General features: G+C 46.0%; 3 protein-coding genes across 3 annotated transcripts; 2 read left to right on the top strand and 1 right to left on the bottom strand.

Annotated features, from left to right (window-relative positions):
- Positions 1-120: 120 nt before the first annotated feature.
- Positions 121-2,560, bottom strand: GL218_00485 (putative 5-methyltetrahydropteroyltriglutamate-homocysteine methyltransferase; the record flags this gene model as incomplete). The annotated part of the gene is made up of 3 exons (XM_033576909.1): positions 121-2,190; positions 2,256-2,413; positions 2,488-2,560. 3 exons carry the CDS (start codon positions 2,558-2,560, stop codon positions 121-123), a joined length of 2,301 nt encoding a protein of 766 aa, XP_033441512.1.
- A 2,292-nt stretch (positions 2,561-4,852) lies between these two features.
- GL218_00484 (uncharacterized protein) lies at positions 4,853-6,011 on the top strand (the record flags this gene model as incomplete). The annotated part of the gene is made up of 2 exons (XM_033576908.1): positions 4,853-5,912; positions 5,968-6,011. 2 exons carry the CDS (start codon positions 4,853-4,855, stop codon positions 6,009-6,011), a joined length of 1,104 nt encoding a protein of 367 aa, XP_033441511.1.
- Positions 6,012-11,666: 5,655 nt separating this feature from the next.
- Positions 11,667-12,834, top strand: GL218_00483 (uncharacterized protein; the record flags this gene model as incomplete). The annotated part of the gene is made up of 3 exons (XM_033576907.1): positions 11,667-12,000; positions 12,085-12,289; positions 12,357-12,834. 3 exons carry the CDS (start codon positions 11,667-11,669, stop codon positions 12,832-12,834), a joined length of 1,017 nt encoding a protein of 338 aa, XP_033441510.1.
- Positions 12,835-13,879: the final 1,045 nt, after the last annotated feature.

The following is a 13,879-nucleotide window of genomic DNA, read 5'->3' as shown; positions in this document are numbered from 1 at the left end:
GTTGAAATCGATTATGCAGTTCCCAATGGAAATTTTTAGCAGGCAACTCCCCACATCTTCATGCAATTATCATCAATTTTCGTAAAAAAGAAAACTCCGGCCTCCTCATGCGGGAGACAATTATTTGGCATACTTGGCACGGAAAAATTTGGCTGCGTTGACCAGGTTGACCAACGCCTCCTTAGTCTCCTTCCACTGACGGGTCTTAAGACCACAGTCAGGGTTAATCCAGAGCTGCTCAGGCTTAAGGTACTGAAGCATCTCTTCGATGCGGACCTTGATCTCCTCCTCGCTGGGGACACGCGGGGAGTGGATGTCGTAGACACCAGGACCAATGTGACGAGGGTAAGCCTCGTCGACAAAAACGCCCAAAAGCTTCGAGTCGGACTTGCTGTTTTCAATAGACAGCACGTCAGCGTCAAGAGCGGCGATGGCGTGGAAGAAGTCTTGGAACTCAGAGTAGCAGAAGTGCGAGTGGATCTGAGTCGAATCCTCGACACCGACGGTAGAGAGCCTGAAGGCCTTGACAGCCCAGTCAAGGTAAGCCTGGCGCTCCTTGCCGGATCGGAGAGGTAGACCCTCACGAAGAGCGGGCTCGTCAACCTGGATGACATCAATGCCAGCCTTCTCAAGGTCAACAACCTCGTCACGGAGGGCTAGAGCAAGCTGCTCAGCCTGGACGGACTGGTGGACGTCATCACGAGGGAAAGACCATCTCAAGCAGGTAACAGGGCCAGTCAACATGCCCTTCATGGGCTTCTTGGAGACAGACACGGCGTACTTGGACTCCTTGACAGTCATGGGGGCCGGGCGAGAGATATCACCGACGATAATAGGAGGTCTCACACATCGAGAACCGTAACTCTGGACCCAAGCGTGCGTGGTGAAGGCATAGCCGTCCAAACGCTCACCGAAGTACTGAACCATGTCATTTCGCTCAGGCTCACCGTGGACGTAGACATCTAGGTCGAGCTCGTCCTGAATCTTAACATTGGAGTCAATCTCCTGCTCAATGAACTTGTCATATTGAGCCTCCGTGATCTCTCCCTTGGTGAACTTGTTTCGTTGCACTCTGATTTCCTTGGTCTGGGGGAAAGAACCAATGGTTGTAGTGGGGAAGAGAGGGAGGTTGAGCTTCTTCTGCTGCTGCGAAATTCGGGATGGGAACTCAGACTTTCGGTTGTAGTCTGAGGCAGCAATCTTGGATTGCCTCTCCTTGACTTGAGGGTTGTTTGTTCGTTTCGAGGTGGCGCGAGCGTTCAAAGACTTGGCGTTAGCCTCAAGAGCCTCTCGAACAGAGGCAGGTCCCTCGGTAACGGCCTTAGCAATGATGGCGATTTCAACAGCCTTCTCAGAGGCGAAAGAGAACCAGTCGGCAATTTCAGGGTCCAGCTTCTTCTCGCTGGCGAGCGTGTGGGGAGTGTGGAGGAGAGAGCTGGAAGTGGCAACGATGACGCGGTCCTTGCCAAGCTTCTGGATAGCAGTCTCGGCAACTTCAATTGCACGCTTCAGGTTCGTCTTCCAGATGTTTCGGCCATCAACAACACCGACAGAGAGAGCAGTCTTGGGTCCAAGAGCGCCAAGAACAGTCTCAAGCTGCTCAGGGTTGCGGACAAGATCAATGTGGACGGCGTAGACATCCTTGGGGAGGAGGTCAATGTTGTGGACGATATCACCAAAGTAGGTAGTGAAGACCAGGTTGGGGATCTTAGCAGCCAAGCTGGCGAACTTCTCGTAGGCAGGCTTGAAAGCGGCCTTGGTCTTGGTGGGCAGGTCGAAGACGAGGACAGGCTCATCAATCTGAACAGTCTCGGCACCAGCTTCCTTCAGCTTAGCGAGGAGCTCTTCATAAACTGGTAGAAGCTTGTCAAGAAGGTCAATGGGGTTGACGCTCTGGCCACGGTCGGCCTTGCCTAAGTGGAGGAAGGACACGGGACCGAGCAGTACGGGGCGGGTGTTGATACCGGCCTCCTTGGCCTCAAGGAACTCAACCACGGCCTTCGGATTGGCGGTGAGCTTGAAGGTCTGGTTGTCTTGCAGAGTAGGCTTGACGTAATGGTAGTTGGAGTCAAACCATTTAACCATTTCTAAGCTGGGAACATCGACACCGCCCTTTTGGTGGCCACGGCCCATGGCAAAGTATTCATCGACGCGGTCGAGGTTGGCGCTAGAATATCGCTCAGGGACGGCCTGCGGAATTACGTATTAGCTAATATGTAGGGGGTAGCGGTCAAGAATTTTGGCTGGTAACTTACACCAAAGTCTTGGATGTGAGAGAGGACTTGGTCATAGAGAGCAAAGTCGTTGCTAGGGATAATGTCTACACCGGCATCCTTCTGGATCTTCCAGTGGGCAAGACGAAGACGCTTGGCCTCGGTGAGGAGGTCAGCTTGGGAGAGGTTGCCAGCCCAGTCTTGGAGGTGGTTAGTAATGCAATCTTAAGCAACATGATTCAGTACGACCGGAAAGGTCGGTAGAGCAACTTACAAGCTTCAGTTGCCTTCTTCAGGTCACGGTTCACACCCATACGGGGGAAACCCAGAACTGCAGATTGAACCATCTTGAAGGTGGTTCGAGGTATCTGGGAGAAAAGAAACTTTCTTTGACGATGTTAGAAATAATCTTTCTCTAGAGTACAGCGTAAAGAGAAAGAGAGAGGTAAGGTCTAAACTCACGAGAAGAACAGACTGCTACTTCCAACTCTCTATATGTTAAGAGGGTTGGATGAATTAATGTGTTACAACAGTCTCTGGAGAGGAAGTAGAAGAATTTAAGGAAGAAAAGGATGACAAGAGGAAGAAGAAGGATTCGTAAAGGCGTAAGCAGAAGTAAGCGGTGAAGGTGGGGTTCTTATGTGAGCTCAAAGTCGAGACCAGTAGAACAGCTGGAGGGCTAGAAGGTTGCTGGTTCAGTAAGGGTCGAATACTTGGTCAGTGCTGGTTGATGAGGGGTTTAACAATTTTTTCTCTATTGTCGTGCTATGAGTTGACCAAACAGAACGAAACAGAACCAAACAAGAGCCACTAAATATGCACTAGCTCTATGCACTGTTAAGGGTCCGAAAGCGGGGAGTAGATACTCCATCAATAACCCCCCCATTGCTTCCTTAGCATCCGTTAGGTTGACTTGGTTGGAAGGTTGAGGCTGGTAAACCCCCCTTGTCCACCTTCCCACTATGCCCCTCATCGTTAAGTAAGCAGTAAGATAAGGTTCAACGTCTACATCAATGTAAGGTTATTTTATTTGTTATGCTGTTATTACCTCACGTAAAGACGAGTTGTGGCATGCCTTCCATTAAATAATTAGGTAGGTACAATAAGATACATCCTACCTCTAGTGTATACCTAGGTACATTCATGTAGGTAGGATGTACATAGGTACCTATGTACATCCTAACAGATTCTGCTTATTTTTGTGACACGTGAAATTGAAAGATACATCATTAGTCCTCCACCATCTGCGGACTCGGGGTTGCAATAGCAAATTAAGTAGCAAGCCACTAAATTGATACGCCGACCCGTACAGAACAAAAATGTCTACATACTACATGTAAAATTTGTTTCTCCGGACGACACAACTCGGCTCCCGACCCGATATCTTACATATTCAAATCCAAGCGGGCCAAGTAATCCTTCACAGGTGGAATACCTATGTAGAAATCTTAGGTATCAATGGCATCAATCTACTACCCTTGTTCTGCATCCATGATGTTACCCTAGGTACCTAGGTAATCAATGCCGCTTCGGCCGAACCAGTGTTCTGGATGCATACAATAGCACCGCACCCGATCGGTCCCGGTTACATTCCTTCATATCAGAGTCGTATTTAGTTTACAGACTACTACCGGACTAATTACTATCCAGGTAAATAAGTTTGCACCTTATCTACCTACTACCTAAAGTAAACAATAGCCGCATCGAAGCACTATGTCCTTAAGTGGATTCTGACAATTGCTAAAATCAACATCGATATGTCAACTTCGTCGTTTTACCGCGCAATAAATGATTAACGTTCAACCTATTCTTAGCGTATATCTTATTTCGCCTACATCTAACATCAAAAGGTTTGAGTCTATCTAAGTTTAATGATGGTCAAACCCACATTTTGTATTATTCTCGTCAGATTTTAGTCTTAGGTACATGTATGTAAGATAAGAATCCAAGTCAATTCCTAGCTACAAAATCACGAATAGAAAATCATTAATTTTATATGATTGACTTCCGATAGTATGTTTAGATATAAAGCACCTCCCGCTTGTATTGTAAATGTATGACTTAAGCATCAATACTAACCCATGGTCCCATGGTTGTCTAACATGCCAATTCAGCGTACATACCTAGGTACATTAGCTAAAGACGACGTGGATTCAACTGGAATATAAGCATGATGCGTTGAGTATTCGAGAGAAAATAACAATCAGCTACCACTGTATGAAATCTCAGGTATCTTTAAGTCTCGTGCTATATGATATATGATTAGAGATTATATTAACTATGCAAATTGGTAGAATACTTTATCCATACATTGCTATCTTGCTGTAATAGGGGGAAGCCACGTAGATAGACTCCTACAAGTCTACCACTTTCCTCGAATTCACTTTTAGATAGTAGCTTCTTCTCGGTAATGAATTCCGTCGTAGAAAGAGCTATATTAGGTATACTTAATTACTCGTATGTATTTAGATGATCTGAAGTAAAGTTAACTGGTCCGACACCAAATGTATCGAAGCCATTTTGAATGTTAGGTACTCCCCCCCTATCCAACTTTGGTTATATGGCTTCCCAGTGTTTCTTGGAAATCCATGACAGATATTAACCAAAATCCATTCACTTTCAATTGGACATTATTTAGAATGTCCATTTTCTGTTGCTATCGTACTCAGCGAACGACAGGCCGAGAAACTGGCCAGGACGTATTTGAACTTCCAATTCGCCCTCCACGTGTGAAGTTATCCAGTCCACCATTCCATACATCTGAATTTGAGCTACCGCCACCAGAGATCGTAGCTAAGGAAATACCATCGCTTTCACATAACCAAATACAGGAGGCCACGGTAGATCCTACTATTATCGAAATCGAAGATTCGGATGATGATGATGATGAACTGGTACGGAGTACCAGAAACTCTAGCACGGGTACTCTAGGAGCTATTAGAACCAAGTTTATTAGACGCTTGTCTCAGAAGTCCGAATCTAAAAGACATTCGCAACAATCTCTTGGTACAAGCGATGAAGAGATCGCACGGCGGGCTGAACTGAAGCGACTGATGCGAAAGAGAATACAGGAGGAATTGAAGAGTGAAAAAGAGCAAGAAGAGGTCGAGACGAAACCGGGAAATACTGAAGGATCGAAGCCGTGCAGCACCGCTAACGTCGGATTCCCTCGTGGTGGGCCGCGCGATAATATAGAATTTTGTGTCTTGGATGTAAGCGAAACTGGTCCTCGGGATGATGCCTATGGCTCTCCGGATGTTGTGCTCCTTGCTCTCCCAACCAGCCATTCTCAGCCAGGGATTTCCCTTCGCCGGTGTAGCTATCCCGGTTCCAGTTCGGCTTCTCGAGTTCACGAGGACGCTAGTCTAGAGGGTCATGGAGCCGTGAAGGCACGCAGCTCCTTACCACGATTTCCCTCTTCTCCCCAGTTAACCCCCATTCATATACCGAGTGCTAGAGGCTCGGAATCCCTCTGTTCATGGAGACTTTCATACAGCGCCGAGCAACTCGCAAGGTACATTGGGGTACCCGAGACGGTTAGCCCTAACGAAACCTATGAACTTTTTGAAATTAATACTAGAAGCGGTATAATTGGTGGAGAAGATGAACGTATAAACCAAGTTGAAGACGGTTTACTACGTATCCAACGGCCCGCGACGAGCGAAGAACCAGATATGATTCACGACGAATTGGCCCCAGGTGAAGGCCAGCAACATACCCAAGGCGACACAGATAATTCTGAAAGTCTATACAGCGGAGGTCCTGAAGACACAAGTTTTAACCAAGATTCTCCATTAAATATATGGTTACGGAGCCAAGAGTTGCAATCGGCGTCAGCTACGCCGAGTAGAAAGACAAGTGATATGGCACAGTGGACTATTCCAGAGAGCTCCAGTGTTAGTAGCCCTCAGAACGCTTTAGATAAAGTATCTGTAATGCGATACAGTCCTCTAAAAGTACGGCCACGGAACTCAAGTACAGATATAAGAACCGAACCGGTTGAGATACTAAGTAACTGGCCTAGCAAGTTGCAACAGCCTATGGGAAGACCTAGCGATGCTTTTGATGGTCAAGGCTTGAAACCAACTGACCAGACTCAAGAAGCCTCTTCATCTTTTAACTCATCTTCGCGGTACACCACCAAACCCAACAGTTGCCATACTGCGGTAAAAGAATCGCGTCTGAGCTTGATGGAGTTTCTGGGAAGCCGGAAGACGATGGCTCCATTCTTAGGATTCAATCGTACGTTAATCCGCCGTATAAAGTATCACCATGGTATCTAACATTAATACTTAGGATTCACATCGTCCAGTCGTACGACAGATGCTGAGAAGTCAGACGTTAGCTCATACAAGACTGCTCCTAACAACGCCTCGGCATTAGACATGACTACCTTGCAAGGAACCCGGCAGCTACAGCGTCCTACAGCGGAGACAAACTCGGCAGCTGTCTCAGATACGGCAAGTTTTAGACAACGAGAGACAGAGCTTAAATCAATTGAAAAGCGATTCGGACGAATTCATCCCCGCCGTGATACCACCGTTCCGATGGTCAGCAAGTTCCGAGAGGAATTTAGTGAACCTAGGACTAGAACTTCAATGATTTCTAAGAACTCCATACTAGCTAAGTTTCATTTACAGATTCCCAAAATAGCGAAATATCCAACTCAAGATATACGGCAGTATAGTGTATGCGACACTATGTGTAGGAGTGAAATGAACCTAGACGCTGATGGTGCTCGCCTCGGCCAACACAAAGCAAGTACAAGTACCATAAACGGAAAGCAAGTAACTTCGTCTCTGGGACAGGAATCTGAAGATGTTGTAAACTATGTGGAACCGCGCCAACAGACTGCTGTATTTGATGGATACATCCCCAAAGTTCGACGGCAAGAAGGGAACTCTTCAGAGTCTCTGAAGTATCACAAAACCAGTCATATTGATCATATACTCCATCCGAAACGAAGAAAAGAACAAGGTTCAACTCTTAAACCACCATCTCGCCACGAAAACAATAGTAGTCAACAATCAGATATATCTAGTACCGTCCTCAGAGAATGGGTGAACTTGATGAACGATCAGGACTTGAAACCTCATGATGAGCCAAAGGTGGAGCCGCAGAGCCAAGCTGTTTGGAGATTCCGGACACCTCCTGCATCATGGGCAAAATGGCCCTCGCATACACGCCAACAAAGAACGGGACCAGCAGGAGAAGAAGATAATGTGATCCCGAGGGATTTCGCAGTTCGAGTAGAATCAAATGGTAGTGGTACGACGTGGTCTACAGATAAACCTGAAGAGTCATCAAAGAGACACGCTGCTCCTACGCGAAGTTTGTCTGCTCAGCTTGGTAGAGCTATGAAAGGAGGGTTGAGCAGGGTTGTCCAAGGCACTATAAATCGGGCTTCCTCGGAAACATATCATACTCGACAGAAGTTAGACGGACACCTGGAATACCCCGAGCTTGAGATTCTCCCAATACAGGGGGGCTACGAAGATTTGCAGGCCCTCGAACAGCAAATCGATACAATGAAGCGCGGGTCTGCGACTGCAGAATGTCAATTAGCCAGCTTGAGTATGGATAATATGAGACAGCCCCTGAGTGCGCGCCTGGCTGAAGAGGTGCATATGATACAACATAAAGTCCCCAGAGAGGACTTCCAGGATGACGAGACTGCGGTAAAAAATTTACTAATAATTCCTGTTGCAACGCCTGTGCAAGCAACGCCAACTCCACAACGTATTACCGTAGCGGCCAGTCGGTCCAGAGCATCCGGATCCTACGACAGTGGTGAACTCCGTGGACAAGAACAAAGACTATAAGATAATACCGTGATGACAGAGGACACTCATAACAAGCGGGCAGCTTAACATCGGTTTGTATGATTAAAGTTTATGGGATTTACTACCATGATGATATACTTCTGTTAGGCACGACGCGATACAATGTGATTATAACTTAGACTAGACAGATCCCAATCTTCATAGATAGGTGTATTAAAAGCGCTTTAGGGGGAGGTGGCTACGATTAGTGAAGGTGGAGGGATCCATATATTAGAACAAGTTAGCATGAGTTATAACCGAAGGAGGACAAGGCAGCATGCCCCGCGTTAACATATGTATGCCCCGGCGAGATATGCGGTATCTATCAATATCTGTATGTACGGGTGGAGTTCATCGGGCTCGATGTTTGTAGTAATATAGGGCCTTACTACCCATTACATCTCCCGACTAGATATTCAATTATCCTTGGTCGAATACCAGAAGCCGCGAAGAGCGGTGTGTTGATCAGGTGAATATATTGGACATGGCACATCTCGATAGCGTGGCCATGGGAGCGGAGCTCTTCCGACTCTGGTCGCGTAGGCCACGTGTGATCGTTTCCGAGGAGCGGGGAGCAGCCGGGATTCTAGGTGCTAGTTGCATTAGGTAGGTATTCGGCTGTTCTCCGCGTTGGCGCGGAATCCCCCTGTTCAGTCGGTCTTTCTTCCACGGCCTGATAGATATCTTAGCTCTCATCGTGTTGTATCGAGGAAATTCAGATTTCGGTGTCATTTGCTTAGCGATATAGCTAGAGTATACGTGCGAGGCTAGGAAGCCGAAGTCCCCAAATTAGGGTTGATTGTGTTTGATTGTGTCCTTAGAATTTCGTCTTAGGTACTATTATGTTGTTCTCCTAAGCCGCCGTATTCCTAGACAAAGTATCAAATATAAAGCTGAGAGGAGAGGGTTTCACATAGCTATTAATTTCGCAAGGCTAAACCGGGCTTCACGGTAATTAGGCTGTATCGTGAGGTGCAGCAAGAACCAAGGAAACAACTAACTTCGTTCTATACATTAGGTATTGAAAGTATCCTTTGTTCCAGATGTCTCATCTAGATTCCTGACAGGCTGCTCGATAATAGTAGGTTACCAGCGTCGAGAATACAAGATATCGATGTATAATTGGTAGAACTTTGTAGACACTGACGTTGTGATTTCTAATTGCTGCCTAGAGGACCACAGCAGCAATTTCGGAGAAAGGCGACGCACCAATCCAATACAATATCTGCACCCGAATGTTGGTGTTTTAAGTAGGCGGTCTGACTTAGCTAATGAACAATAATAGCTTCTGTATATGTGTTCTCATTATTTGCAGGCGACTACCGCCGCTCCCCCAGCTTAATGTGCTTCTTAATAGGTCGACTTATAGTAGGAAGGTCGATCAACTCGTAATTATCGTGACAGCGAGGGCGGTGATGGAAAGGGGGTTTGACGTGGCATACAGACTGCGTTCATCGACAGCTACGTGGAGGCATATCTATGACCACTGCCTATTGCAACGCGCAGGCACGGATTTGGATGTTGAAGTTGTAGTTTTTGTAGTTTTGATCTGCCTTCGATCGCTCCACGATTTAGGAGACTCCATAGGTAATGATATATTCAAAGATACAATATCTATGGTTTGCAACCACAACGTAGGTAGGGTAGTAGCCGTCCTCCACGGATCCAAGAATTCAAGCTACTACATCCCGCGGTGATGTAGCTCCTTCGTCAGTCGTCATCAAAACTGTAACATGGGGGCTGAGACGGCTGATCTGCAAGTCAGCCCTCGCAGCCAATTATTATTTAATCTCGTTTGCCTGACACGATCATTGGCTGAGAGGTCACAAAGTATATATAAGCGGGAAGATAGCGGTCTGCGTATTTACCGTCTGGGCTCTTCTGGACCCGATAGTTTGGTTGTCTTTGGTTGGGGTGTGGTGTTCAGGAGATGTATGTAAGCGGCATGCATATCGTCTTCTCTGATATCCCATATTTTAAATGATTTTTGTTGACGAAACTTTTACTCGAAAGAACTAAATTCTATGTATTAAGACAAAGGGGGACGAGCTGTTATGAACCTATAACTTACAAGCCTGTCAGCTTGCCTGGTTACGCCGCCTAGCTCAGCTATTAATAGCTATAACTAACTTGGGTACTTAGACACGAGAGCATTATAATGAGCCGTGCGCACTTCTAACATTACCGCGTTACAAACTATCAATTTTGTTTCCATAGAAATGGGTCGATAGAATATGTAAGTAGGTAGGTACTTATCTTTTTTTCTTTCTTATTTGTTTTGTTTTAAGAATTACTTACATAAGGGAGGGTAGTATTGCCTATTATAAGTTGATGATCAAATTAAAAAGGATTATACTGTCTACCTATCATAAAGCGCGTTAAAGCGCTCCCGCCGTTCCGGAACCTAAATGCATGTATCGTCCCAAGCAAGCGTTCCAATTCGGTCACGCCACACGGTAACACAGCATAAGGTCTTTACCATACGGACGGGTCAGCTGGGTCAGAGGTACGTACACACAGAAAAGTATAACTCCGATATTAGTTACCGAGGATACCCTTAATCAAATCATTTTTTCTCACAATCATATCATAGTCATGTCTTTTTACTTTTTAATGCTTAATATTCAATGCTTAATTACCTAATTATTCATGCGTTTCGATATAATATGGATATCTGTTTAAGGCAGGTCGGTAAGTACTAACATGTAACTACCTTTTATCTAAGAGGTAGTCTAAATGCTCTAAATGGTGACTTGCCTAACCTTTTCCTTACATATTGAGGCCCATAAGTCCACTAAAAAGTCTATCCGGGCAGCCGGGTATTCTAGGGAGGTACGTACACCAAAGCTGACCTGATCCAAGGCGTACGAAACCAAGACTTTTTTTTCTTTTTCTTTCACATTGTACAACATGTGTACCATAGAACCGGGATTCATGTGAAACGTAGCTCCAGTAAAGTTTGATATATTTCCCCATTATTATTATTCACATCTCACGCATTGAATCTTTTTTGACCTATCAGCTTCCTTACTTCTAATGGAAGCGTGGAAACGTGGGAACATGAGAATATGGAAGCATAGAAGCAAGGAAGCAAGGAAGCAAGGAAGCCTCCTAAGTTTTGTCCTTATCCCTTTACGGTACAAAACCGAGGTCGGGTTTTGGTCTCTCACCGACAGAAAGGCGCCGCTTGCGCTCAGTTCCAAATTGCTGGGTCGCAATGGGTCATGCTTGGGTCGGCGCGTTCCTATTCTTGGGGCCCCAAGTTGCGTTCATCACCTCACTTTTGGTAAGGTCGGCTTGCATCTCATTGAAAGTCTCGACACCCTCCATCTGCAAGCAAGCGGGGATCCCTTCCATCCATAGCCAATAGTCCATCGTCTCGATATTGGTCGCCATCTTGGCGGGGCTTTTCTCCGTAGTGCTGGAACCAATCCGTCGCCATCATTGATCACCAAAACCCTACCATAGATACTTCCCGCAGTCCCCCCGATCTACGTAGAAAGAAGAGAGAGCCTCTTGTTTAATGGTGCTCCTTTACGAAAATGCAACCTTGTCTTAAGCCCAACTAGACCAATCATAAAACCATCAACCGAACGTAAATACCTTCCTGATGAGTTAACTATTGCCTACGATGAGCAGAGACCAAGAACAACCCCAAATCGACGCCGACTCGATCCTATCGGTGTCGACGGACGAAGATGTTTTCGATACTCTTTCACTTTCTGCCGACTCCATATCCATGTCCGATGAAGTTCGCGATTATGTCTATGAGAACTCGCGGCGTTATCACAAATACCAAGAAGGCCGTTACCATTTCCCTAACGACGATGCTGAACAGGAGCGCGAGGATATGCAACATGCAATGTTCATGCTTCTATGCGACAGCAAACTACACTTTGCGCCACTTAACAACCCGCGCTCAGTACTTGATATTGGTACAGGGACGGGCATCTGGGCGATAGAGAGTAAGTGCGCACTTCAGCCAAAAGTGAATTACAAGTTACGCGACCTAATTCAGTACTAACAAGTTCGCTTTTGAACATAACTAGTGGGCGACGAGTATCCAGACGCAGAAATATTAGGGATAGATCTGAGCCCTATACAACCTTTATGGGTACCCCGTAATGTCCAATTCCTCGTGGACAACATAGAAGAAGAGTGGCTTCAGCCTGCAAATTCATTGGATTATATTCACGCTCGCCAAATGGCATCGACAATTCGGGACTGGCCCGCACTTATGGCAGAAGTTTTCAAGTAAGATATTCACACTGCGACACGTTTTTTCCTACTCACCGCAAGATCGTTGACCCACAGGGTGCAGGGCATTGAAGCCGGGCGGCTGGTTCGAATTACAAGATCTAAAATGCGCCGTTGAATGCGACGACGACACAATGCGCGAGGACGATCTTATCGCAGAATTCCTTAGCAAAATCGCGGGAGCGATGAGTATTCTTGGCGTCGACTGTATTAATGCCTTGGACATGTACGAACAGTGGTTAAGGGACGCGGGCTTCATCAATATCCAAAGGACGATGCTGAAAGCCCCGCTGGGAACGTGGCCTAAAGATCCACAGCAGTCAAAAATCGGCCTATATAGCCGGAACATGATGTACGACGGCCTGCATGGTTTTGCCATCAGGCCTTTTACCCACGGTTATGACTGGACCCCCGAGGAGGTTGAAGTTTACTTGGTGAACGTACGAAAAGCAGTGCTACGCTCTAGGGCGCACATTTACATCCCATTTCATTGTGTTTATGCACAAAAACCCCCGGAGCCGGCCGCGGCACGCTCAGGATGAGCTATTCCATTTACGATATCGTGGTGGGTTGATACTAGTACGGACTGAGGGCTCTCCCGGCGCTAGCGGATTGGCGTATTTGTGGGATCTATTCATGTTTGATACTAACGATCATGATAACGGTGATTCAGTACCCGGCTTTTAGAAGGGGGGCTTTCAGGATGAGCGGGCATAGATGGAGGCTATCATTTACTGGTTTACTAGGTGCCCCTGAGCATCCAGTATCCTTATGCTTCACAAGTGTTGGCATGGGCAGGTAGTTCAAGGACCTTACGCATTGGCCGGGGCGGAATGGCGCTGCATTTACCTGGGGGGAGTCTGTTACAAGCAAGGTGATTTAAAAAAGAGGATTCTCGAGAATCATGAAAATAAACCTATTTTTATAATTATGAGTCTGGCTATATGACTCGGCTACCTACCTAGGTACAGAACCGCGTCACACTTCTATAGCAGTATTAATAGAATTCCGTGGTCTATTCGCTTTTATATACTGTAGGGTGCTAAGTGACAACTAAATTTTATTGGCTACCTTAGTAACTTTGTAGTTTTAGATCTACGAAGCAAAAAGGGATAACGAATCCCTCACGTAACTTAAGATATTATATAAATAGAGTACTACGGCACCTAGGACGCGAAGCATGGAATTGGTTATCGGGCTTATTCCGATGAAGTCCACCTACATGTACCTATGTATCTTCGTTTATAAGACCATTTCTATATGATATTCATAAGAACCGCGATGTTATACATCGTCAACAGAGAAGGAAATGTGTAAAAAGACAGTTCAGGGATATCGACGACTGTTGCCCGAGAAACCTGGCAGTACGCAAGTGGAATATCAGTGCTCGCGACCCGGCTACCCCGTTTTTACTTCTATAGGTACCTAACAGTTATTAATCGATATAAACTTGGATCCAACGGCTCTTGCTAGCAGTGTAGTAGTTCAGGTTAATTATTAGGGCACTCGAATGTTTATCAGGCAAATAACTAGGTTCTATTATAAAGTTTTATGAAACTTGTTATAACTACTGAAAAGGGTTGACTA

This window comes from Daldinia childiae (genome assembly GCF_008694065.1).
Source record: "Daldinia childiae strain JS-1345 chromosome Unknown Scaffold1, whole genome shotgun sequence".
Classification (NCBI taxonomy): Eukaryota; Fungi; Ascomycota; class Sordariomycetes; order Xylariales; family Hypoxylaceae; genus Daldinia; species Daldinia childiae.
The sequence above is the reverse complement of the archived record's forward strand: the minus strand, read 5'-3'. Positions and strand labels throughout refer to the sequence as shown.